Here is a 25,709-nt window from a genome sequence, read left to right on the forward strand (position 1 = left end):
TGTCTCTCCCTTCTTTCCTCCTGAAGACAATCCCATGGACCTGTTTAGCTCCTGACCACATCTCTACCCTTCCTATGCTCTTCCATCTGGCCTCTTCCCTACATTTAGCTGTGGAGAGTCCCAGTCTTCCTGTCGTTTTCTGGTTTATTTACATTGATGTGATTGTTATCTGGTTTTATCCATGAGAGGAGGTGAGGCCAGGATCCTCCTACTCCACCATCTTCCTTAGAAGTGCCCGCAAATTATACAGAATCTTAATTAGTCAGTCATATAGATTCCCAGTCCATGGCACATTAGGAGCAGTTTATAAAAAAGGAGGTATAAGAACTAAGGGTAACAGAAACACTACACAGGGTGCAAGGTACAAGTACTGATGGAATTAGGCTAGAAGCACAGAGAAGTAAGGGAAGTGAAAACTGTTCTTTGAGTTGGAGTAGTCTCACTGGTAAGTAGTGGTTTAGTAATGTTAGAAGTTATATCAGCTGCTCCCTAATTTGTGCAGAATAAGCATAGTGTTAATCTAAGAATAAAGGTGGAGGGAGGGATGAGAAGGGTTCTTCTAGTCCTGTCTACCCAGGGGAAGAGTGATAGAAGCCTTTCTTTCTGTGGACTGAGACATAAAGGGAAATAAAGTATTGCCCTATTTTCATGTTGCTCACAGATTATATCTAATTTTTAAAAATAGAAGTAAAATCAAATAAAGCTTCAGCGGTTGTATATTCTTATTCACCGTTGAATCCCTAGAGTTCATTGCAATATCTGTTATTTGTTTAGTAAGTAATTGATTAAGTGGATGAAACAAAGCTGAAAAGTAATGGTAAATTGAAAACCAAATTATAACCCATCTTTGATAAATTGGTAGAAAAACATTTTTTTATAGATGATGTTTAAGGAAATCTATTAAATGAAACCAAGTATATTTATCTGCATTTTGTCTGTATTCCAGAGATGTTTAGATCATTGTGGATATGCTATTCAATAAGATGCTGTATTCTTAGTAGAAAATCATTGATGATAGAGCTGCTTGTTAAACCAGGTTATCATACAATCTGTATAAGCAGTATACCTTAATTTTGTAGTCTAATTCTTTTGAAGGTGGTTCTGTTTTTAGTGGAACATAATTAATCACTATGTTTTAGTAAACCCGTAAGTACCTTTAATTTAGCTGTGCTTTTGACTTACATTATCATATGGTTTCACTTGTGGAGTATAAGGAATAACATGGAGGACATTGGGAGAAGGAGAAGAGATGGGAGTTGGGGCAAATTGGAGTGGGGGACGAACCATGAGAGACTGTGGACTCTGAGAAACTAAGGGTTTTGGAGGGGAGATGGGTAAGGGTTGGGTGAGCCTGGTGGTGGGTATTGAGGAGGACATGGAGCACTGGGTGTGATGCATAAAGAATGAATCTTAGAACACACACAAAAAACTTAAAAAGATTAAAAAAAATGAAATGTCATGTTTATATTTTGTAGAAAATGGCTCTCTCTACATAGTGATGGATTACTGTGAAGGGGGCGATCTGTTTAAACGAATTAATGCTCAGAAAGGCATTTTGTTTCAAGAGGATCAGGTGAGTTAGCATGTAGGAGATTGACTCTTAATCCTTGTTATTCAGAAGCAATTCAAAATTTATATATGTGTTTACTTGTAACTACAAAATTCTTAATTTAATTACTAGGACAGTTTGATATCATATTCTAATATCTCAGCCATATTTCTGATCTAATTAGCTTCCACCTTAGTCATTTCTCTGTCTCACTTCCTGTCTATAGTAATATTATAATATTTAAATGTATGTTATATCCTTTGTGTATGAATAAACACTTATATTTATGTATATAACCTAATTATTCATTATAACTAGTTAAGTATTCTGTATTCTGTCTGGCTTTCTGCTAATAGACCACATTTTCCTAAAATGTGGCTTTCCTAGGTAATTCCAGCTCTGGAAGCCTTGCATTGACAACTGCATTAAATCTAATCTCTGTTTTGACCTCAAGGATCTTTAAAATATGACCTTATCCTACTGAGGCAGTCTTATTTTTTTCCCTAGTATTACCTAATGTGTACCCCTTTTCATTTATTTAACAAATATTTATTGAGCATTCATTTTGTTAGGCACTATTTATGTTGGGAACACATGCTCATATATCTCATTCTTCTTCCTGTGTAGTTATTCTATTATTTCTTTTATTTTAGTAACACTTCCCTGCCAACTCTCTTACTAATATTCTACCTTTTTTTTTTCTTTTTTTACAGCTCAGCTCAAGTCCCAGCCTTTCCTTTGATTTTCCTTAACCACTCTAATCTTCTGTGATCTTTTCCTTCTCTAAATTTCTATTGCATTTCTCATTATCACCCATTCTTAACTTGTGTGTTTTTACATAAGGAAATGGGGGAAACATTGTACTAAGAGTGTTGTATTTGTTTCTCTTAAATTTTATAATCCCCCATGAATTAGTGTAGTTTTCTTTATTTAATAAGTAAGAAGTCTAACAGAGGTTAAGTAGCTTGGCCCAAATCATATAGTCAGTGTTTGAACCTACTTCTGTCTAACTCCTAAATCTATTTAATATTTGTTTACAAACTTAAATTGTACAATTATTAAAAGGTTCAGAAATGGAAATAATTCTTTGCCTACTGTTCTGTCTCTGAAGATTACCACTGTTTTTAGTTTGGTACATTCTTCTAGGCTTTCTTCTTCATACTTGTACATGGAAATATATACATCAAGGCACTCATATTCAGAAAGGGGATATTATACATAGCGTACTCTGTCTTACTTTTGTCACTTAAAAATTATCTTGATTATCCCAACCTATAAATAGAACAAACTGATGGTTATGAGGGGGGAGCGAGAAGGAGGGGTAGGGCAAAATGGGTGTAGATGCATGAGGGATACAGGCTTCCATTTGTAGGATGAATATATCATCGGAATAAAAGGCACAGCATAAGGAATATAGTCTGTGATATTGTAACAGCATTGTACGGAGACATATGGTAGCTACACGTGTGAACATAGCATAATGTACAAACTTGCTAAATCACTATGTTGTACATCTGAAACTAATGTAACACTGTGTATCAGCTATTCTCAAAATAATTTAGAAAGTAACGAAAATGTTATTTATAATATGGAAAAAAAAGCAGCTTTCATTTAAAAAATTATCTTTTTTTCTTTTTTTTTTTTTAAGATTTTATTTATTTATTTGACAGAGAGAGAAATCACAAGTAGGCGGAGAGTCAGGCAGAGAGAGAGAGAGAAGCAGGCTCCCGCTGAGCAAAGAGCCCGATGCGGGGCTCGATCCCAGGACACTGAGATCATGACCTGAGCCGAAGGCAGCGGCTTAATCCACTGAGCCACCCAGGCGCCCCAATTTAAAAAATTATCTTGATTATTGTTACATGTTCCTCTGTATAGATCAGTTTTATTAGTTTTAATAGCTACATTATATCCCGTTGTAGCAAGGCCTGTGCTTTTTTATTTGTTCATACTCTATTTTCATTTCATTCCCATCCATAGGCTGCTATTTTAATCTTTAATTAATATCTGCGTATTTTTCCAAAATGGCTGTCACTGTCTTGTTTTTTTTTTTTTTTAAAGATTTTATTTATTTATTTGACAGAGAGAGATCACAAGTAGGCAGAGAGGCAGGCAGAGAGAGAGGAGGAAGCAGGCTCCCTGCTGAGCAGAGAGCCCGATGTAGGACTCGATCCCAGGACCCTGAGATCATGACCTGAGCCGAAGGCAGCGGCTTAACCCACTGAGCCACCCAAGCGCCCCACTGTCTTGTATTTTTAAATGCGTAACTGTTGTTTTACATCTTACTCAGTTTTATTTCTCCCCTTAGTACAGTTTCTGATCATTTGTTTTGCTTTCTGTGCATTTGTTGCTTCTGCTGTATAATGCTCCATTGATATTCATCCAAGTCTACACTTAATTTACTGCATCATGCACCCTTAATGTATGCTGAATAATTTCACATTATAATTGTTTCCCCAACAAGGTTGTAATTTACTGTGGAGCAGAGGTTACAATTTTCACTGATGTCCTCTTTGGATACTTAGGAAAGCTGTGTCCATAAATTAATTGGCACAACTAATCATTTGATAATACTGTGTTGATGGAGACTTTTAGCTTCTTGCCAGTAACTTGATAATATGGTAAGGTTCTGAAATCCTGAGTTCTATTTTAGTTAAGTACTATTAAATAGGGTAATGTCATACTTTTCACTTTACTTATCCTGTTTCCACAACTAAGCCTACTAGACAGAGCACAGAACTTCAGAACTTGTGTTTGAATCATTTTTCTGCTTTTCAACTTGGTAATAGTTATGTTAACAAATGACTTTTAACTATTTTGAGACTATTTTCTCATTCTTTAATAGGGATGCTCATACCACATAGCCACCTTCACTATTGTGGTGAAGTCAAATAATCTATGCTAGTGTACAGAGTGCTGTTTTTTATTAGAATTTTATCTAATACCTTCCATTGCTTGTGCTTACATTTATTCTTTGTGTTTTAGTGGACTTTAAAAAAATGCTTACTATTAGATTTCATAACATTCTCCTGTAAAGTACATTGATAGTCTGTGGATTTGGTTCTGCAGTTGGATAAATGTTTTTGGTACATAATGATGTATATGTATGAATATATATGTATCTTGTGGGTTTTTTTTTAAAGATTTTATTTATTTGACAGAAAGTGAGTGAGAGAGAGAGGAAATAGAAGGAGCTCAGGGGGAGCAGCAGAGGGAGAGGAAGAAGCAGACTTCCCGCTGAGCAGGGAGCCCGATGTGGGGCTTGATCCCAGGACTCCAGGATCATGACCTGAGCCAAAGGCAGAAACTCAACCAATTGAGCCACCCAGGTGCCCCTATATGTATCTTGTTATCCTAGAAATTAGTATGGAGATCTATTCTATTCTATATATTTTTGTCCATCTCTGAGATTATTCCATAATAAACAACGAGAATTTGGCAAGTCTTTCTTTTAAGTTAATAATATTTTTTCAACCCTTCAGAAAGATGATTTGTTAATCATCTTGGATAACATTATTTATTTTAGCTTGTTTTTTTTTTTAACTTTATTTTTTCAGTGTTCCAAGATTCATTGTTTATGTATCACACCCAGTGCTCCATGCAATATGTGCCCTCCTTAATACCCACCACCAGGCTCATCCAACCCTTACCCACCTCCCCTCCAAAACCCTCAGTTTGTTTCTCAGAGTCCACAGTCTCTCATGGTTCGTATCCCTCTCCGATTTCCCCCAACTCCCTTTTCCTCTCCTTCTCCCAATATCCTCCATGTTATTCCTTATGCTCCACAAGTAAGTGAAACCATATGATAATTGACTCTCTCTGCTTGACTTATTTGACTCAGCATAATCTCCTCCAGTCCCGTCCATGTTGATACAAAAGTTGGGTATTCATCCTTTCTTTCTTTCTTTTTATTTTATTATTTTACTATTTTTAATTTTTTTTTTATTTTTTAGGTATTCATCCTTTCTGATGGAGGCATAATATTCCATTGTGTATATGGACCATATCTTCTTTATCCATTTGTCTGTTGAAGGGCATCTTGGCTCTTTCTACAGTTTGACAGTTGTGGCCATTGCTGCTATGAACATTGGGGTACAGATGGCCCTTCTTTTTACTACATCTGTATCTTTGTGGTAAATACCCAGTAGTGCAATTGCAGGGTCATGGGGTAGCACTATTTTAATTTCTTTTTCCTTTTTTTCTTTTTAATTTCTTAAGGAATCTCCACACTGTTTTCCAAAGTGGCTGCACAAACTTGCATTCCTACCTACAGTGTAAGAGGGTTCCCCTTTTCTACACATCCTCTCCAGCACTTATTGTTTCCTTTCTTATTAATTTTGGCCGTTCTAACTGGTATACAGTGGTATCTCATTGTGGTTTTATTTTAATCTCCCTGATGGCTAATGATGATGAACATTTTTTTCATGTGTCTGTTAGCCATTTGTATGTTTTCTTTGGAGAAGTGTCTGTTCATGTCTTATGCCCATTGTTTGATGTGATTATCTGTTTTTTGAGTGTTGAGTTTGAGGAGTTCTTTATAGATCTTGGATATCAGCCATTTATCTGTAATGTCAATTGCGAATAACTTCTCCCGTTCTGTAGGTTGCCTCTTTGTTTTGTTGACTGTTTCCTTTGTATTTTAGCTTATTTGAAACGGGAATTATTTAAAGAGAAACATCCTACTACTACTACATCCTACTTCTTTCCAGCACAAAAATGTGAAGGCCAGAGACTATTTTTTGTTTTAGACTGCCAGGTAGCATGAGTCTGAGATGGGTTTTGTCCATTTCTAGAATAGAAGTGGGAAGAGCAAGACCTCTGAAACAAGATGGTTCTCCAACTACTCAAGTCATTCTCTTCAGTGATACTTCCTTGTTTGCATCTTTGTTGGACAAAGCTCTATAGTTGGAAGTTAGGAAATTAAGTTATAGTTAGGAAGCAACTTAAATCTGTGCCTTTTAATCAGTAGTAAGCAATGAAATGAACTAAATAATCCTTGGATGGCCTTTGCCCACATAAATATTTAAACGATTTCCCACTATTTTTACCTTATTTCTTTCTTTTTTTTTTTTTTTTAAAGATTTTATTTATTTTATTTGGCAGACAGAGATCACAAGTAGGCAGAGAGGCAGGCAGAGAGAGAGAGAGAGAAGGAAGCAGGCTCCCCGCCGAGCAGAGAGCCCGATGCGGGACTCGATCCCAGGACCCTGAGATCATGACCTGAGCTGAAGGCAGCGGCCTAACCCACTGAGCCACCCAGGCGCCCTGTTTTTACCTTATTTCTAAGTTCTGGATACATTTCCTGGTAGTCTACTTTCTTTTGATCATATATAATTTCCAAATGTATACTTTTCCCAAAGGAAAGGGTCATCTCACATGGGTTTGCCCTAATATTTAGGTTCAGTGGGAGTATTAATGAAGCATATAAGTACCTTGAGTTTTTTCTGATAATCTAGAGCCCTGCAGTATCGGGCTCTCCTAAGGCTGCAAAATTGATTTCTATCCAGAAGTTTTCATAAGACCTTGAATTAGATTTTTTAAAAATATACAAATTATTGTTTTCTGTCCTAAGGCCAATACATTCTCCAGCGGATTTCACCTGTGGTACCTGTAGATTTGGGTGATTTTCTTTATTCCTGAAGGTTTCCAGTTCATCCATGGTTTTTGGCTATTAGGAAATGACCTTGTCAAGACCTTCTAAGTTAGGTACCAGGGCAATTTCCTGGCAGTGTGATAAAGGAATTGGTTCCATATATATTTATTAGTGTGGGCTTGTCATAACTGAATGAAAATAATTTTTAATTAAGGTATGGCTTTGTTACATAATTGATTAGTTATTATTGGGAAAAAGTATAATTTTTTTTTTTTTACTTTTTAAAAAACATCTTTTTTCTTTTAGATTTATTTTACTTATTTGAGAGTGGGAGAGAGTGTGTGCACACATGCATATACGTGTGTTGGGGGAGGGTCAAAGGGAAAGGAAGTGAGCCTGGTGGGGGGCTCGAAATCATGACCCCATAAATTGACTGTGCCACCCGGGTGCCCCAAGGAGTATAGTTTTTTATTGAACTGATGAAAATTACAATATTGTCCTGAAAAGTAAAACTGTTTCTGATTTCTGAGTGGGTCAGTGAGAATCAGATAATCAAATAATATGTGATAATTCAATTTACAAAAGCATAATCTGCTGAGTTGAAGGCTAGAGATGGTTCTTAAGAACAAAAATGGACTTCATGTGTTTATTAAATATAAAATAAATATAAGATATAAAATAGGACATTAAGACAAATACCTATTAGGTATTGGGGCACCTTGGCTTAGGTCACTGGGACTGAGTCCTACAACAGGTTCCCTGCTCAAAAGGGAGTCTGTTTCTCCTTCTGCCTCTCTGCCCCCCTCCTTTCTCTCTCTCAAGTAAATAAATAAAATTTTTAAAAAAGAATAATACCAATCATATTCCAAACAAGTACCCATAATTTAATTTCATTTAATTCAGTTGATTCAGTTCTAGTAATTCTTTATTTTTATTTTTTCTTTTTAAAGATTTTATTTATTTGACAGAGAGAGATCACAAGTAGAGAGAGAGAGGAAGGAGCAGGCTCCCTGCCTAGCAGAGAGCCCGATGCGGGACTTGATCCCAGGACCCTGAGATCATGACCTGAGCCGAAGGCAGAGGCCCAACCCACTGAGCCACCCAGGCAGCCCTCAGTTCTAGTAATTCTTATCTGTCTGGGTGTTGAGGCACTTTTTTTTCATCATGTATGTCAGCTTGTGGACTATAAAAAAGTCTAGAAATCTTGACTCAGTCCATTGAAGCCTGTACTTAAGAGTCTATTTTTTGAAGTATCAGTAGTTCAGTGTTCTTAGTACGGTCCTTTCCACGAGCCTCTGGTCAGTAGAAGCAAAAGCCTGTTTGATAATGAGGCAAAGTCTGTGGTTAATTTCTTATAGTAATAATAAAACAGAAGTTTTCTGTGGGGCATTTGATAAAGGTGAATATTTTGCTTAAGGGTAAATATAGGTAGCAAAACCATTGACGTATGTCTAAAACCTTCCCATAAAGCATGCATTTTCTGCAATATTTATATTAATAGTAATTTCCTACATAAACTTAACCTGAGAGGCTGAACTTTTTTGTTGATTAGCCAAGTCTTACCATGCTAGTCTTAACAGTTTTGAGCTAATTAATATATTAATATATTTTCTATTAATACTGTATATACCTTAAAAATAATATTTGGTTACCTGTTTAATCAAAGTGACAAAATATTTTAAAATAAATATAGTTGGAGAGGATTCTGGGAAGGTGGTAGAATAGGAAGCAGGACTCTCTCTCCTACCAACACAATTACAGAATTGTGGTAGAATCTACCCGATGAAACTATTTTGTATCTCTGGAGTCTATTGTAAGCATATAATTTCTAAGTGAAAGCTTGAATAATAAATTGTGGTTATTTTCAGTCAATTTCAGCTCTTAGCTAGGTAACGGTGGCTCCTGCCCATTCCCTACCTCCCAGTACCCAGGCAATCAGCCCTGCAGGCTTTCCAGAAGGAATTTGAATGCACCTTGTGGGAACCAGGGTGGGCAAAAAGGTCCATGTCCTCCAAATGTCAGGGATCTGTGTTCTGAATGTTGTCATTTTTTATCTTGGAGGTACAAACAAGGATGTGGGCAGCCATTGTTGTTGTACCTCCCCCCATTGTTGTAAGACCCACCCTTCTTGCTGATGTGATTTCCAGGGGATTTAAAAGGCCACTGCCCTCTTTATTCCCCTTCTTTTCTCTTTTTCTCTTTGTGGAGACAGACATTAAAAACTAAGGTATTTGAAAGCAGCCACATACACAAGTGAAATTAGAAAGTCACCATGTATACCCAGAGAAAGATGAAGGCTTGGAAAAGACCTGAAAATTTAAGTTTGCCTTTAAGCCTCAAGCTGAACCTTGGCATGGAGACACCATACAATAATTAGCAAAAATAAGACAAGAAGCCCTGAGGATCAAGAAGAATCTGATTTCTAGCATCACCACATTATTAGATTCAAGTGTCTGCTTTTCAACAAAAATCACAAGGCATATGAAGAAACAGGAAAGTATGGCCCATTGAAAGGGAATTAATCAGCAGAAACTGTCTGAAAAGGACCTGATGGTGGATCTACTAGACAAAGACTTTAAAGCAACTTTCAGCTGCTCAAAGTACTAAAGTACTAAATGGAGAAAATCAAGAAAACAATGTATAAACACATTGAAAATATCAATAAAGATTTAAAAAACCAAAAAAATTCTGGAGCTGAAAATACAATAACTGAAATGAAAAATCATTAGAGTGATTTAGAAACAGATTTGAATGGGAAGGAGAAAGAGTGAACTTGAATCTTGGACAATGGAAATTATTGGGTCTGAGGAACAGAAAAAAAAAAAAAAGATTGAAGAAACATGAACAGAGCTTAAGGGACCTGTGGGACATCATGAAGCTGACCAACTTATGCTTTGTAGGAGTCCCAGAAAAAACATAGAGAAAGGGACAGAGCAAATATTTGAAGAACTAATAGCTGAAAACTCCCTGAATTTGATGAAAGACATGAATGTAAACATCCAAGAAGCTCAGCAAACTCCCAGATAGGATGAACTGAATGAGATCTGCACCAGACACATTAGATTCAAACTGTTGAAGGTCAAAGACAAAGAATCTTAAAAGCAGCATAATAAAGTGAGTCATCACATGTGAGAGGACCCTCACCAAAATTTTCAGGAGATTTCTCACTAGAACCTTTGGAGGCCAGAAAGCACTGGGCTGATATTTTCTAATTCTTTTTTTTTTAAAAGATTTTATTTATTTATTTGACAGAGAGAGAGATCACAAGTAGGCAGAGAGGCAGGCAGAGAGAGAGAGAGGAGGAAGCAGGCTCCCTGCTGAGCAGAGAGCCCGATGCGGGACTCGATCCCAGGACTCTGAGATCACGACCCGAGCCGAAGGCAGCGGCCCAACCCACTGAGCCACCCAGGCGCCCCATGATATTTTCAAGTGCTAAAAGAAAAAACTATGAATCGAGAATCCTGTATTTGGCAATATCATCCTTCAAAAATGAGGGGCATTCTCAGGTAAACAAAAGCTGAGGTTATTTGTGACTTCTAGACCTGCACTGAAGAAAATGCTAATAGGGAGCCTTACAGATGGAAGTAAAAGAACAATAGGGACTTGAAGTCATATGTAGAAATGAAGATCTCAGTAAAGCTAAATATATGGGTAATTACAAAAGCTGATAATGTAATAATGATTTCTAATGCCCATTTTTGTTTTCTACAGATTTAAAGACAAACACATTTTAAAAAATACAATTATTAGTCTAAAACCTGGTATTACTGTAATGGGTTTATAATTCCACATTTTTTTTTATAAAATTTAAGAAAGCAATGCACTTTTAAACATCACCAGTTTATGTTTTTGGACACATGAACAAAGATATAATTGTATGAAGATGTAATTCTCTTACATTAGCAACTGAAAGGAGTAGGACAGAGAGATGTTAAGGAGTAGAGATTTTGTATGTTACTGAAGTTAAGCTCGTACAAATCCAGATTAGAGTATTGTGACTTTAGGATGTTAAATATAATTGACTACAAAGAAAATAGATATAGAATATGTACGTAGGGAATGAGAGATGAATTTAAATGTTTCACTATAGAAACCTAAGCACAAAAGAAAACTAATGTAAATGAGGGACAGAATAGCTATGAGGCATATAAAAGACCAATAACAAAATGACAGAAGTACCTCCTTCTCAGTCAGCCTTAAAAAGGAAAGAAATTTAGAAATACACTATAACATGGATCAACCTGCATTATGCTAAGTCAAATAACCCAGGTACAAAAAAATGAGTACCATATGATTCCACTTTATGAGGCACTTAGAGTACCCAAAATTGTAGAGCCAGAAGGTAGAATAGTGTTTTCTGGGGACTAGGGGGAGAAAGGAATGGGTTATTATTTATTATTAAGGTTATTATTTAATGGTTATAGAGTTTCATCTTTGCAAGATGAAAAGAGTTCTGGAGTTGGATGGGTGGTGATGGTTGTACCACGGTATGAATGTACCTAATACCACTGAAGTATATACTCAAAAATGGTTAAGATGATGGATTTTGTATTATTTGTGTTTTACTACAATTTAAAAAATTTGGGGTGTCTAGGTGGCTCAGTCATCAAGCATCTGCCTTTGGCTCAGGTCATGATCCCAGGGTCCTGGGATTGAGCCTCACCTCAGGCTCCCTGCTCAGCAGGGAGTCTGCTTCTCCCTCTCCCATTCCCCCTGCTTGTGTTCCCTCTCTCGTTGTGTCTTTCTCAGTCAAATAAATAAATAAAATCTTTTAAAAAAATTTAAAAATTGAAAACAAGATACATAAAGGCAGTGCAATTATAAGGATCCTTAGCTTTTTCATAGATGAGGAACATTTGTTAAAAAAAAAAAAAATCAAATGATAAAGTCAGCACAAATCAGAGAAGATTATTCTGGTAGGCTTGGAATATCTGCTTTCTGGGCACATTATGCAGAAAGGTAAAGAGTAAGTTCTTATTCTAAAATCAATTTACTGTTCTAATAGAAAGCCATGTTTTACTTTTCTGTTAATATATTTAGCACTGTAAGTTTTTCAAACTTTTTTTAGTAAAAAATTTGTCAGAACTTAGCATACTTTAGTAAAATTTTAATATCTCATTACATACACAAAGAAACTTGAGTTTTGAATTAGAGAAGGTGGTATGTAGTATTGTTTTAGTGATCTAACACAATCTATAGTAGTAAAAATAATGCTATATACATAAAATTGTAATTCAGACAAGTTTATGGTCATTATATAGTGTTTGATTGGCTGGATTACATTTTGTAACAAGAATTTGAAAGCCTTTTGAGCAAAAAGTGCCATTATCCTAGCAGTATTTTACAAATATTAGTATGAATTAATACGTACAAGGAAGTAAAAAGGGGAGCTTAGAAGCACATTACAATTTGAGGGCCTTCCTCTTATTCAACCTCAACTGTAAGTAATTAAACCCTAAAAAGAGTCTTGACTGGATAGACAGAGGTAATGGAAATGTTGCCTTTATACTGATATGTGTCCTTCTCAGCTTTTTGTATACCTCCCCATCAAAATTTAGCTGTGGAATCATCTCTTTGTCCAGTTTTATTTTATCACCTCTAGGCTGAATTGGCTGTCCTTCTTTGTGCTTCTTTATTACTACTTTGGGTTTACTCCCCTCCCTCAGTAGTCTTTGATAGGGGCCAACAAACAAGGGCCAACCTCGTACCACTGTCTGTTTGTAAGCAAAGTTTTATTAAAACCACAGTTATGTTTGTTTGCATATAGTAATCTATAGCTGCTTTTATCCTACAGTGGCAAAGTTGAGTTGAAACAGGGACAATATGGCCTGCAAAGCCCGAAAGATTTACTTTCTGGCCCTTTACAGAATAAATTTGGTCTGTGAGCTCTTTCATTACCTTTTTGCCAGTTCCTACAGCTGTTGGCATATCATTGGTGCTGAATACATTTTTGTCAAATTATAAAGGAATATAGGTATGGGAAATATGGTAGTGAAAAACCCTATCTGTAAAAGAGACATGCATGGTTTCTAAAATGTGTTCTAGTTGTACAGGTAGACCATATAAAAATAAGACTCCACTGAGCTTATTTCTTTTATCTTTTGGTACTTTTTCCTAAGCCTTGTTGAACTAATTGCCCTCTTAATGTATGTATCACTGTTATAAAACTTGAGCATTTTATTATAGATATATTTATTTATAAATATATTTCAACCACCATGTGAACTCAAAGTCAGAACAGTATTTCAATTCTCTGCTTATAGTGCCTGATGTGAATATAGAAAGAAACTTAAAAATTGTGTAGCCCTCAGTAAGTATATAAACATATATTTGCACTGGGAGATTAGTTTGTTTTTAAAGAAAATTAATTAAAAGTTATTTTTTAAATGGATTATTCTTTTTAAAAAATACTGCAAAGAGTAAAAATTAGTTTGTTGCTTTCATTTTATCTAATGAAAATCCTCTTCTCTGAGGTGTAAACACTGTTAATTGGTAGCTATTTTTCTGTGCTTCCTTTATTTCTTCTTTCATTCTTAGAAACACCATACCTCATATATAATTATATGGGGCTTAGGTATGTAAAATACACAAAGATTTCTTTTAAAAATGCTAGGAGTATGCTATGCATACCCATTCTAGAACTTTCTTTTTTTCACTTAACAGTATACATGGAAGTACTTAATTATTTTCTGTGGCTTCGTGGTATTTCTAGTACAGTGATGTCACAGTGTATTTAACTAGGCCTCTTCATATGTTTATACATGTTTTGCTCTGCTGAACATTGCTGGGATGAATATCCTTTAACACATCCTTTTTGTATTTGTGATGCTGTATCTGTAAGACAAATTTGAAATTCCAGTTGCTCTTTCAAATGGTATATGAATTTAAAATTTTTACATAATTTGCCAAATGACTATGATTAACTTTTTCACAAACAAGGTATGCAAAGACTTACTTCCTCACATTTTGGCCAATCTTGTGTATTATTTTATTTTTCTCAAGTTACTATTGTTCTAGTTATTGTTTTATTTATTTTAATTATTTTCTTAAATAATTAATTATGCTTGATTATGTATTCTGCCATGCAGATGTTTTAAATTTTATATATGCAACATTGTCCGTCTTTTTTCTTGTGATTTAGAGGTTTTGTGAAGGATTAAAAGTCCTTCAATCAAAGATTATAGGAAATTAACCTGTGTTTTCTTTGATTGTTTTATAGTCTAATTTTTTCCTGTTTAAAAATGCCATTTACTTAGAATTCTTTTGGTGTTAGGAATGGGGTAGAAATTAAATTCTTTTACTTTCAAGTAGCCAGTTTCAGAGTGTGTTTATATATGGTGAGTGTGGAAAGAGATGAATGATCAGTGATGACTTCCAAATTTTGAGCCTGATTTTTTTTCTTTTATGACTTTTATTTATGTAGGAAAAATATGTATTTAAAAATAAAGTGACTCACCATCACAGTATCATAAAATATAAAGTATTTCTACTTTTCAGTCTTCTCTGGAAATTTCTGTTTTCTGATTTCTAAGAGATGCTCAGTAGCAGTCTCTTACATTTGAAAGTTAGTGCATACCCTGCACATAATGTGGCAGTTGGCTTGATTATCTCCTTAATGTTAAAAACATTAATTATAGTGAAATTTAAAAATTATAACCTAAATTTGTTTTTTAAGGACTTAGTTCTGCTCAACCCCAAATATTCTATGAGTGCTTTCATTGTTAAGGAAAGACTACTATACAATATAAATTTTAGAAGAAATGACAAATTTGATTTCCCCCCCTAGATTTTGGACTGGTTTGTACAGATATGTTTGGCCTTGAAACATGTACATGATCGAAAAATTCTTCATCGAGACATAAAGTCCCAGGTATGTTTATTCTGTCACTAATAACTTCTACATGGATATGAACATTGAGCCAGCTAAAATTTTTGAACCCAAATCATTCTGCATCAGATTATCTGTTCTCTCTTTCCCCTTCATTATAATTCTAGAAATCCTCTTTATATGCATCATGTGTTAGATCTCCTGCCTTTTTCCTATATCCTCCTCTTTGTGGATTTACTCTCATAATGATGGAAAAAAAACAGAAAATAGATATGTGGAAGGTCTATATCTGGTTGTATTGTATGTCTGAAGATGACCTTATTCACCTCTCTAGCTTTAATGATAATTTGAATATAAACTTCTAGGTGAGAAATTTGTTTTCCTACAGAATTTTGAAGATATCATTCATTTGTTTTTTGGCTTCTAGTGTTGCTGTTTAGGAATTTAAAGCCAATGATTTCTTTCTTTCTTTCTTTTTTTTTTTTTTTTAAATTTTATTTATTTGAGAGAAAGCTAGCAGGGTGGGGGGTCAGGGGGATGGCAGAGGGAGAGAGAGAGGGAGAAGCAGACTCCCTGCTGAGCAGGCAGCCTGATGTGGGTCTTGATCCCAGGCCCCTGAGATCATGACCTGAGCCAAAGGCAAGCGCTTCACTGCCCCTGTTGGAGCTTCTTAATCTAACCCTTCCAAGTACCTTATTTGTTCTTTCACGTTTTATCTCTGTCTCTGAGTTGCATCCTAGGTGAATTTTTCAACCTACTTTCCAGTTAACTAAGTGCTTTTTAAATTTTGTGTAAACTGATACTTATCTCCTTACTTTAAAAAAAAAAAAGACTTTTTTTCTCTCCAGGATTTTTAAATGGTTTTTCATATACATTTGTTCTTACTCTAATGGCTTTTTTTTTTCTTTTTTAAAGATTTTATTTATTTGAGAGAGAGTGGGAGGGAGAGGGAGAGAGAATCTGAAGCAGACTGCACATTTAGCACAGAGCCTACTCGGAGCTTGATCTCATGACTGAGAAATCATGACCTGAGCCAAAACCAAGAGTCAGACACTAAACAGTATCTGACTGAAAGACTGAGCCATCCAGGTGCCCCACTGTGATTGGTTTTTGTTTCATAATGTCTTGTTCTTCTTAAGTAGACTTCCTTTATCTCTTTGCAATTTTCTTTTAAAAAAATTTTTTTTAAGATTTTATTTTTAACTAATCTCTACACCCAGTGTGGGGCTCTCTACACCCACTATGAGACCAGGAATCCCATGGAACTAGCCAGGTGCCTCTCTATCTGCAATTTCCTAAACATTTACTTTAAAGTTCTGGTTGGATTGTTTCACAAAATCAATTCTGTCTAGAGTGAATTCTTGTTCTGATTATTTTATTAGCTTTTTTTTTTTTTTTTTTTTGCATCAGGTTTCTTCATGCGTATTGGACTTTATTTTTTGGCCACTCTTTGTGAGAAATGTTTTGTCCCCACAGCTCACTCATCTTTGCATACAGGTTTCTTTCGTGGATGCCCCACTAGGGCTCACTCACTCCCAGACCCCGTAGCACAGAGGGGATTTGTTTCCTGGTGTCAAGGCTATGTATCTGTCTTACCTTCTTACTCCTGCAGCTTCTTATATAGCCTGATAGCCTCAGGGTGAGTAGTAAGAAGAGGAGAAACCGTGATGCCATCCTTCCAGTCCCCCACCTCTCTGCTACCTAATTCCATTTCATTCCATTTTACTCTGTCCTTCTCATCCCCATTTTGTGTCATCTTGGACTGTGAACATGTGTCAGTTTAAGTCTCCTGAATGATGTGGAGTTTAATTAATGTTCCACAAACTCTTGCCTTTACTGTTTGGTAGAACACTGGAGTTAAGTATTTATGTATGCAGGGACGCCTGGGTGGCTCAGTTGGTTAAGCGGCTGCCTTCGGCTCAGGTCATGGTCCCAGCGTCCTGGGATCAAGTCCCACATCGGGCTCCTTGCTTGGCAGGGAGCCTGCTTCTCCCTCTGCCTCTAGCCTGCCCCTCTGTCTGCCTGTTCTTGTGCTCTGTATCTCTCTCTCTCTCTAACAAATAAATAAAAATCTTAAAAAAAAAAAAAAAGTATTTATGTATGCAAATTAACTGGCTAGTTTTTTATTGCAAATTTTATTGGAAAACTTTTCCAATTTTGGAAAATTTTAAGGTTAATTTGTTACATTTAGGGTAATTAGAATTTTTAGGCTGGCTTTTTTTTTTTAATGGAGGGGAAGGTCTGAGTTTATTTTTTTAAAGCTATGTTGAGATATATGTCAGATATGATGACATTCACCCACTGAAAATTTACAGTTCAGTGATTTTTCGTATATTCAGAGTTGTGAAACCATCACCACTCTCTAATTCTAGAACATTTTTTTAATCATTCCAAAAAGAAATCCTGTACTGTTAGCAATCACTCTCCATTCCCTCTCTACCTAGACTCTGGAAACAACTAAGCTAGTTTCTTTCTCAATGGATTTGCCTATTCTGGACATTTTATGTAAATGGAATCATATAATATGTGACTTTGTATATTTTAAATAGTGTATCTTTTGTTGCTAATGAATTGTAAGAGTTCTTTTTTTCTGGATACAAATTCCTAGTCAGATACATAATTTGCAAGTATTTTCTCCAGTTCTGTGGGTTGTCTATTCACTTTTTTAGAAAAAATTAATCATTTTTAAATTTTTATTTTAATTCAGTTAATTTAACATGTAATGTGTTACTGGTTTCAGAGGTTGAGGTCAGTGATTCATCAATCTTATTTAATACCAGTGCTCATTATATCACATGCCCTCCTTAATGTCCATCACCTAGTTATTGCATGTCTGTTCACTTTTGATGGTCTTCTTTGAACAGAAGTTTTTATTTTTGAGAAGTCCACTTTATATTTTCTTTTTTTGCTGGTACTTTTCGTGTCACATTTAAGAAACCATTGCCCAGCCCAATGACATGAAAATATATTCATATGTATTCCTCTAGGAGTTTTGTAGTTTTAGTTCTTATATTTAAGAATCCATTTTGAATTAGTTTTTGTCTATGTTATGAGATAGGGATCTATATTCATTCTTTTATATGTGGATATCCAGCTATTCTTGCATTTTTTAAAACAAGATTCATTTTTTTTTTAAGATTTTTATTTATTTATTTGACAGAGAGAGACAGAGAGAGAGGAAACATAAGTAGGGGGAGTGGGTGAGGGACAAGCAGGCTCCCTGCTCAGCAGAGAGCCCGATGCGGGGCTCAATCTCAGGACCCTGGGACCATGATTTGAGCTGAAGGCAGAAGCTTAATGGCTAAGCCACCCAGGCACCCCTAACTAGATTCATTTATATGAAAAGAGTTGTCAGCTCAGAACTGGATGTAACAATATTTCTGATTTTTTTTTTTTTACATCTTTTTCACAGAATATATTTTTAACCAAAGATGGGACAATACAACTCGGAGATTTTGGAATTGCTCGAGTACTTAATAGGTAACATCGATTTTAAACTTTGTTTTGACATAATGTCCATGGTGATATGTATGTGATAATTTTTAATATCCTTTAGTATCTTAAGTTTTTCTAATAATTCTCTTTTTGTTCTAGTACTGTGGAGCTGGCTCGAACTTGTATAGGGACCCCCTACTACTTGTCACCTGAAATTTGTGAAAACAAACCTTACAACAATAAAAGGTATTTAAAATGATGTTCATTACATATATTCCCTTTAAATCTTTCTGTTACATTTTATTTACTAACCTTCAGAATAGTATTCTAAAATCATTAATACGCATATAAATATATATATAGATATAGATAGATATGTATGTATGTATATACACCTATTCTTTTTTACTATACAGTGAGGGGGATTGCAAAGAAGCTATTTCATGTCTTGTTAAAGGACATAAAGAAAGTGTCACTTTATTTTTTATTTATTTGTTTATTTATTTAAGTAAACTTTGTACCCCATGTTGGACTTGAATTCATGACCCCAAGATCAAGATCAAGAGTTGCGTGATCTTCTGACTGAGCTAGCCAGGCACTCCAAAAGTTTCACTTTATTATTATAAGTTGTAATTGGAAATAGAAATAATTTTTTGGTCTTTGTAATAGTCATTTCCTATTAGATTGTAATAGTTATTGAACACTTACTAAATGCTAGGCCTTATTTTGAATGCTTTCTATGTATTCACTTCTTTAATCTTCACAATAGCCTTGTGAATTGTAGGTATTCATTAATCTTCCTTTGCCTATAAGGAAGCCAAATACAGAGAGAGAGGTAAAGCAACTTGAAAGCTTCAGGCATCTGGCTCCCAAGCCCAAATCCCTAACCGTTAGTTGTACTATAGCTAACTGATTGTGTAATACGTGCGTGAGATGAGGAATTCTGTCACTGAACTCCATTTACCCTTTATTTTCTCTCTTTCTAATTGAAATATCCTAACCAAGAAACATTGGTCTTAAATTTGAAAGCACCCATAGAACCTAAAAGGAAGAAAGTGATAGTTCCTTTTTTTGAGAGTGGAAAGGAAGCTGTATTTAAAACCTGAGCGGTCGAGGCAGAGAACATCATCCTAGCAATTAATTATAATAATAATTAATAATTATTTAATTAATTCGTTAATTAATTAATTATTAATTTATTTTTAATTAATTGATTTATTTAAGAGACAGGGTGAGACAGTATGAGCAGGGGGAATAGCAAAGGAAGAGAGACAGAGAGAATCCCAGATAGACTCCCTGCTGAGCATGGAGTCCCAACTCCCAACTCAGGACTCCATCCCAGGAAGCAGAGATCATGACCTGAGCCGAAACCAATAGTTGAGCCACCCAGGCACCCTCCCAGCAATTTTTTTTAAATGACTTTAAATTACAATGATCAGTCTAGTTCATGGAATGTGTTTTTAGTGGATATTCTTAAGGACAGTAGGATTTTCTTTAAACCAAATTAATTTTTCATTTTAATGCTATTGCTGTGTCTTATGGGTAAGTCAATTGTGAAAAAAAAAATCAGTATTTAAATTAGGAATGGGGGTGCCTGGGTGGGTCAGTGGGTTAAGCCTCTGCCTTCCTCTCAGGTCATGATATCAGGGTCCTGGGATCAAGCCCCATACCATGCTCTTTGCTCAGCTGAGAGCCAATTTCTCCCTTTCTCTTTGCCTGCTGCTGTGCCTACTTGTGATTGCTTTCTCCTGTCAAATAAATACATAAAATCCTTTAAAAAGATAAATAAATAAGGAATGGATTTAATCATCCTTTGGAGAATTTCATGTAAAATTAATTTTGTGGGAAAAATAGTTTAAAAATGTCATGGATAAGCATCATCAATATACTTCAAAAATTCATATTTTTTCTAAATATGTTTTGAAATATTTTATTAATAGGATCATTAGTTTAATGAGTTTGTTTATACATAGGTCATATATTAACATGTACAAGTACTACATAACTAACAAATAATAATAAGTTTAATTACACTTAAATTTTTTTATAAGTTGAATCTTGAAATTAAGTAGATTTTTGGAGTTAAAGGTTTATATTTGTAGCTTTTTCATGAGTTTGGTTCAGGATAACCTTGGGATTTCAACATTGGATTTTATTCTTTTCTGTTAAGTTTAACTTTGACGAGCAGTTTTTCTTTTTAATTTTTTAATTTTTATTTTTATTTAATTTTTTTAAAGATTTTATTTATTTATTTGACAGACAGAGATCACAGGTAGGCAGGGAGGCAGGCAGGGAGAGAAGGGGAAGCAGGCCTCCCGCTGAGCAGAGAGAGCCCAGTGCAGAGCTGGATCCCAGGACGCCGGGATCATGACCTGAGCCGAAGGCAGAGGCTTTAACCCACTGAGCCACCCAGGTGCCCCTGAGGAGCAGTTTTTGTTGACTACTAAGGATCGCTGTAGCTCTGAACTATAAGTCTTTTATTTTTTCTTTTTAAAAATGGAAATAGAATTTTTTAAATTATAAAAATACATTTAAGATAAAAGAAAGGAAGAAACTATAAAGAACATAGTATATGTCCTTAAAATAATATTAAATAATTAATATATTTACCTTATATTTTAGTAGGCTGTCATAGATTTATTTCAGATTTAATTTTTGTAAATTAATATGTTCTTTTTCATCATTAAAACAGTATTTTGCTTTTAAAATAATTTTTAAAATCATGGTGTTTTGTAAGTAATTTAATAAAATAAAATAAATTTTAAAAATTTAATAAAATAAAAAATTCCAGGGGTGCCTGGGTGGCTCAGTGGGTTAAGTTTCTGTCTTCAGCTCAGGTCATGATCTCAGGGTCCTGGGATTGAGCCCCGCATCGGGCTTTCCGCTCAGCGGGGAGCCTGCTTCCCCCTCTCTCTCTGCCTGCCTCTCTGCCTACTTGTGATCTCTGTCTGTCAATAAATAAAAATCTTTGGGGTGCCTGGATGGCTCAGTGGGTTAAAGCCTTTGCCTTTGGCTCAGGTCATGATCCCAGGGTCCTGGGATTAGGCCCTGTGTCGCTTCCCTTCCTCTCTCTCTGCCTGCCTCTCTGCCTACTTGTGACCTCTGTCTGTCAAATAAATAAATAAAATCTTTTTAAAAATAAATAAATAAACAAAAATCTTAAAAAAAAATTCTGTATTCATGGAATTTACTGACTTTGTTCTTTTAAATATTACATTTTTTTAATAAAACTTTAATTGTTTGGGCAATGTCCACAATAGCCAAACTATGGAAAGAGCCCAGATGTCCATTGACCTATGAATAGATAAAGAAGATGTGAGATATATATATATATATAGGACATGACCTATGTTTTGAGGAGAGCTTACACACACACACACACACACACACACACACACACACACGCACACAATGGAATACTACTCAGCCATCAAAAAAAAATGAAAACTTGCCATTTGCAACAATGTGGATGGGACTAAAGGGTATTATGCTATGCAAAATAAGTCAGAGAATGATAATTATCATATGATCTTACTGATGTGTGGAATTTGAGAAACAAAACAGAGGATCATAGGGGAAGAGAGGAAAAAATATAACAAGATGTAATCAGAGAGGGAGACAAACCGTAAGAGACTCTAAATCATAGGAAACAAACTGAGGGTTGCTGGGGGAAGTAAAGTAAAGGGATGGGGTAACTGGGTGATAGAGGATATGTGATATAATGAGCAGTGGGTGTTATATACAACTAATGAATCACTAAGCTCTATCTCTGAAACCAATAATAGATTACATGTTAATTAATGGAATTTAAATTTAAAAATGTTAAAAAATAAAGTGAGGGAATTAATAAAGTAATTGCTTAGGCAACTGGCATCTTTCTAATCTGGGATAGCTACTCTTATCATCTAGTTATGGTTGAAATTTTGAGTTTTGGGCCGCCTGGGTGACTCAGTTGGTTAAGCGGCTGCCTTCGGCTCAGGTCATGATCCCAGCATCCTGGGATCGAGTCCCACATCGGGCTCCTTGCTTGGCGGGTAGCCTGCTTCTCCCTCTGCCTCTGCCTACCACTTTGTCTGCCTGTGCTCTTGCGTTCTTTCTCTCTAACAAAAAAAAACAAAAAAAAACAAAAAAAAACCCAAACAATTGCCATAAGGCTGATTGGCGAAGTTGATTGTTTGAGATTTTGAATTTTAAAGGATATGTTTTATGGAACAGATATTTTTGGAGAACATATTCATTGTGCTTTTATTTCCTTTAAATGAAAAAAATTAAATTCTGATAGTTAGAGAAAATTTCTCATTTTTCCCTTTTCTAGTGACATTTGGGCTCTGGGGTGTGTCCTGTATGAGATGTGTACGCTTAAACATGCGGTAAGTAGAGGTTTCTGAAATGTTTAAAAAATTGTGTTCTAAAGTACCTGTAAATATATATGTATAAATAAATAAATAAGTGTGTGTGTGTATATTTTTAATCATATGCCACCTTTCAGGTCACTCTCTTTTACTAGAAGTTCTCTGTCAGTTTTTAAATTTCTCATTTTTTCTCAAGTATGAATTTAAATAGATTTTCCCTTAATATATATGCATATATTATATACATATGTTATATATTTGTTATTATAATACATATGTCATACTTTTTTCTAGGAATTTTTTTTTTTTTTTTTTTTTTTTTTAAGATTTAGTTACTTATTTTGGAATGAGATAGAGTGAAAGAATCTCCAGCAGATTCCCTGCTGATTGGGGAGCTGGACTAGGGTTTGATCCCACAATCCTGAGATCATGACCAAGAGTCAGATGCTTAACCAACTGAGCCATTCACACACCCCTCCACCAGGAAATTATTTCTAATGACAAAAATAAACTTGCTATCTTTTTAGTGTTCTATTTATATGTGAATATGGTATTTTAGCTTAATGATTTTTGTTTCATCTTAGCAATTTCTTTTAAAACACCCGAAGTATTTGGAATTGAATTGTATTTGAGTTTGGAATTGAAATTAAAGAACATTTTTTGACCTGTTCATCAAAGGATTTTATCAACTCAGATGCCCTTTAATTAAAAATTTATTTTGGGGGCACCTGGGTGGCTTAGTTGGTTAAGTGTCTAACTCTTGATTTCAGCTCAGATCATGATCTCAGGGTTGTGACTGGGGTGAGAGTGAGCTAGGCATTGGGCTCCAGGGTCAGCAGGGAAGTCTGCTTTGCCTCTCCTCTGCCCCTTCCCCTGCTTGTGCGCGCGTGCGCGCGCACACACACACACACACACACACACACTCATTCTCACTCTCTGTCTCTCTCTTTCTCAAATAAATAAATCTTTAAAAAATTGTTTTTTAATTTTTGAGACTTTGTTGAGATGGGCATAATATGCCCCAAAGGGGGAGTTTTTTCTTAAATAGGTTGAATTTTAATCACTTTCCATTTCAAAATTTTGCTTTTTAAAAATGCTCCCCTGGGGGTGCTTGGGTGGCCCCGTCAGTTAAGCATCCCCAACTCCTGATTTCTGCTCAGGTCATGATCTCAGGGTAGTGAGATAGAGCCCAGTGTTGGGCTTCTTTCTGGGCATGGAGCCTGGTTGAGATTTTCTCTTTTGCTTTCCCTCTGCTCCTCCCTCTATTCCTCCCCTCAACCCTATATGGGCATGCTCGCTCTCACAAAAAAAAGTTTCCTCCATTAAGCAATAATGTATTTTCATTAAGGAAAACTTAAGAAAATAAATAAAAATGTGAAGAACTGAATGAATATCAAAAGCAATTCTTCCAACTGGTAATGAGTATTTGTAATACTTTGTTTCCTTCCAGACTTTTTTCTAGATTAATTGATAAAAGAAGTTTTTTTTTTTTCCTTTCTGCAGTTTAATTATATTGTATAAACAGTTCTAGAGCCTGTTTTTATTGCTTGATATTATTTGGGGGATATTTTTTCTTTGTTATGTTTTTCATGGTTGCGTACTCTTAATTTTAAGACTGTATTACCTTATAAAAGCATAGACTGCCAAAGTGATATGGAATGGTAGTTTATCGGATCTATATTTGAAGGAATTGGTCAGTTTCTCGACACACAGCCATTTTAGGTATAAATCAGTGTGTTTTCTTTAATTTTTTCACCTATATTCTGTCACCATTGCTTCTATATTTTGGAATTACATACTCTTAAGTAGACACATGAAATTAAGTAATTTACTAACCTTTATGAAAAGTTTGTCAGTTGAGGGACTGAAAATTCACTGTAGTGAAGGAATAATCTATCCTGCATTTAGAATTCCTCCTTAGGTACATAGCTATTTCTAGACTACTGAATTGTGCTCAAATTTTAGTATACTGAATATCATATTTTAAATGTCTGAGAGAACTCAAGATTTAGCAAAACTTTTTTATACTTCGTATAATCACCAATACCTAATTTATAGCGTGTTTTGTTTTGTTGATGTGTATGTTAAGAACATAGTGCATAACTGTTCTGTTCTATTTTAGCAGAGATGTCAAAAGCTTAATTTTATTTACTTTCAAAATTAAATCTTTAGATTTTAAACTGCCCCACTGCAGTTGGTTTTTTAACTTCAGTTAGAATTTATATTGTGTTTACTCCTTAAATATATACTATTCTGATATGGCTTATATTCCCCTTTGGAGTACTTGCCATGTTTCTTACTACATGGCTTTTGGGAGCATCACACACTTACCAGTAATAATAATCAGTGTTTAAAGGAAAGTAATTAGTATTATTTTTAAAGATTTATTTATTTGAGAGAGAGAGAAAGGGCATATGCACATGAGTTGGGCAAGGGGCAGAGGAAGAGAATTTCAAGCAGACTCCCTGAGTTGGATGCAGGACTCGATCTCATGGCCCATGAGATCATGACCTGAGCTGAAATCAAGAGTCGGACCCTTTACTGACTGAATTACCTAGGTGCCCCAGTACTTTCATTTATTATGTTTTTTCCCAGTACTGTTTTAGAGTTAATTTCTTGTTCCACTTACTGCAACATGGCCACAGGTAGGCATGTATTGAATGAAGATTACAGGTTTGTTTTTGTCTTTATTATTGTTTTTATAAAATCTTTTAATACCTTTATTCCATCTTTTAGTATTTTGAGTAAGCAAAAATTAGTATTAAACTTTTTATGAGGACTAATATTCTCTTAAATGTGTTTATAAATAACCAAGTGAACTTTGTTCTAAAGAACATATGCTAAAAAAAAAAGAACAGATGGTGATTAGAATATTTGTAAGAGGACTGTATTTCTGTTCTATAGGAAAATAACTTTCTCAGTGTTTATTCCTATTTTCAATTTATGTATGTCTCA

At 35.1% G+C, this 25,709-nt stretch overlaps 1 protein-coding gene across 7 annotated transcripts in view; it reads left to right on the top strand.

Annotated features, from left to right (window-relative positions):
- The window catches only part of NEK1 (NIMA related kinase 1), a 216,186-nt gene that overhangs the window by 15,978 nt on the left and 174,499 nt on the right, over positions 1–25,709 (top strand). For 6 of the 7 annotated variants that reach the window (XM_032332563.1, XM_032332561.1, XM_032332564.1 and 3 more), the window contains 5 exons: positions 1,476–1,573; positions 14,926–15,009; positions 18,380–18,447; positions 18,562–18,648; positions 22,718–22,772. In XM_032332563.1, coding sequence (XP_032188454.1) covers positions 1,476–1,573; positions 14,926–15,009; positions 18,380–18,447; positions 18,562–18,648; positions 22,718–22,772 — 392 coding nt within the window. Of the gene's footprint in view, positions 1–1,475; positions 1,574–10,584; positions 10,646–14,925; positions 15,010–18,379; positions 18,448–18,561; positions 18,649–22,717; positions 22,773–25,709 lie in introns of those variants that run through there. The other variant, XM_032332566.1, reaches the window with a different exon arrangement.

Source organism: Mustela erminea, chromosome 2, assembly GCF_009829155.1.
Source record: "Mustela erminea isolate mMusErm1 chromosome 2, mMusErm1.Pri, whole genome shotgun sequence".
NCBI classification, from domain to species: domain Eukaryota; kingdom Metazoa; phylum Chordata; class Mammalia; order Carnivora; family Mustelidae; genus Mustela; species Mustela erminea.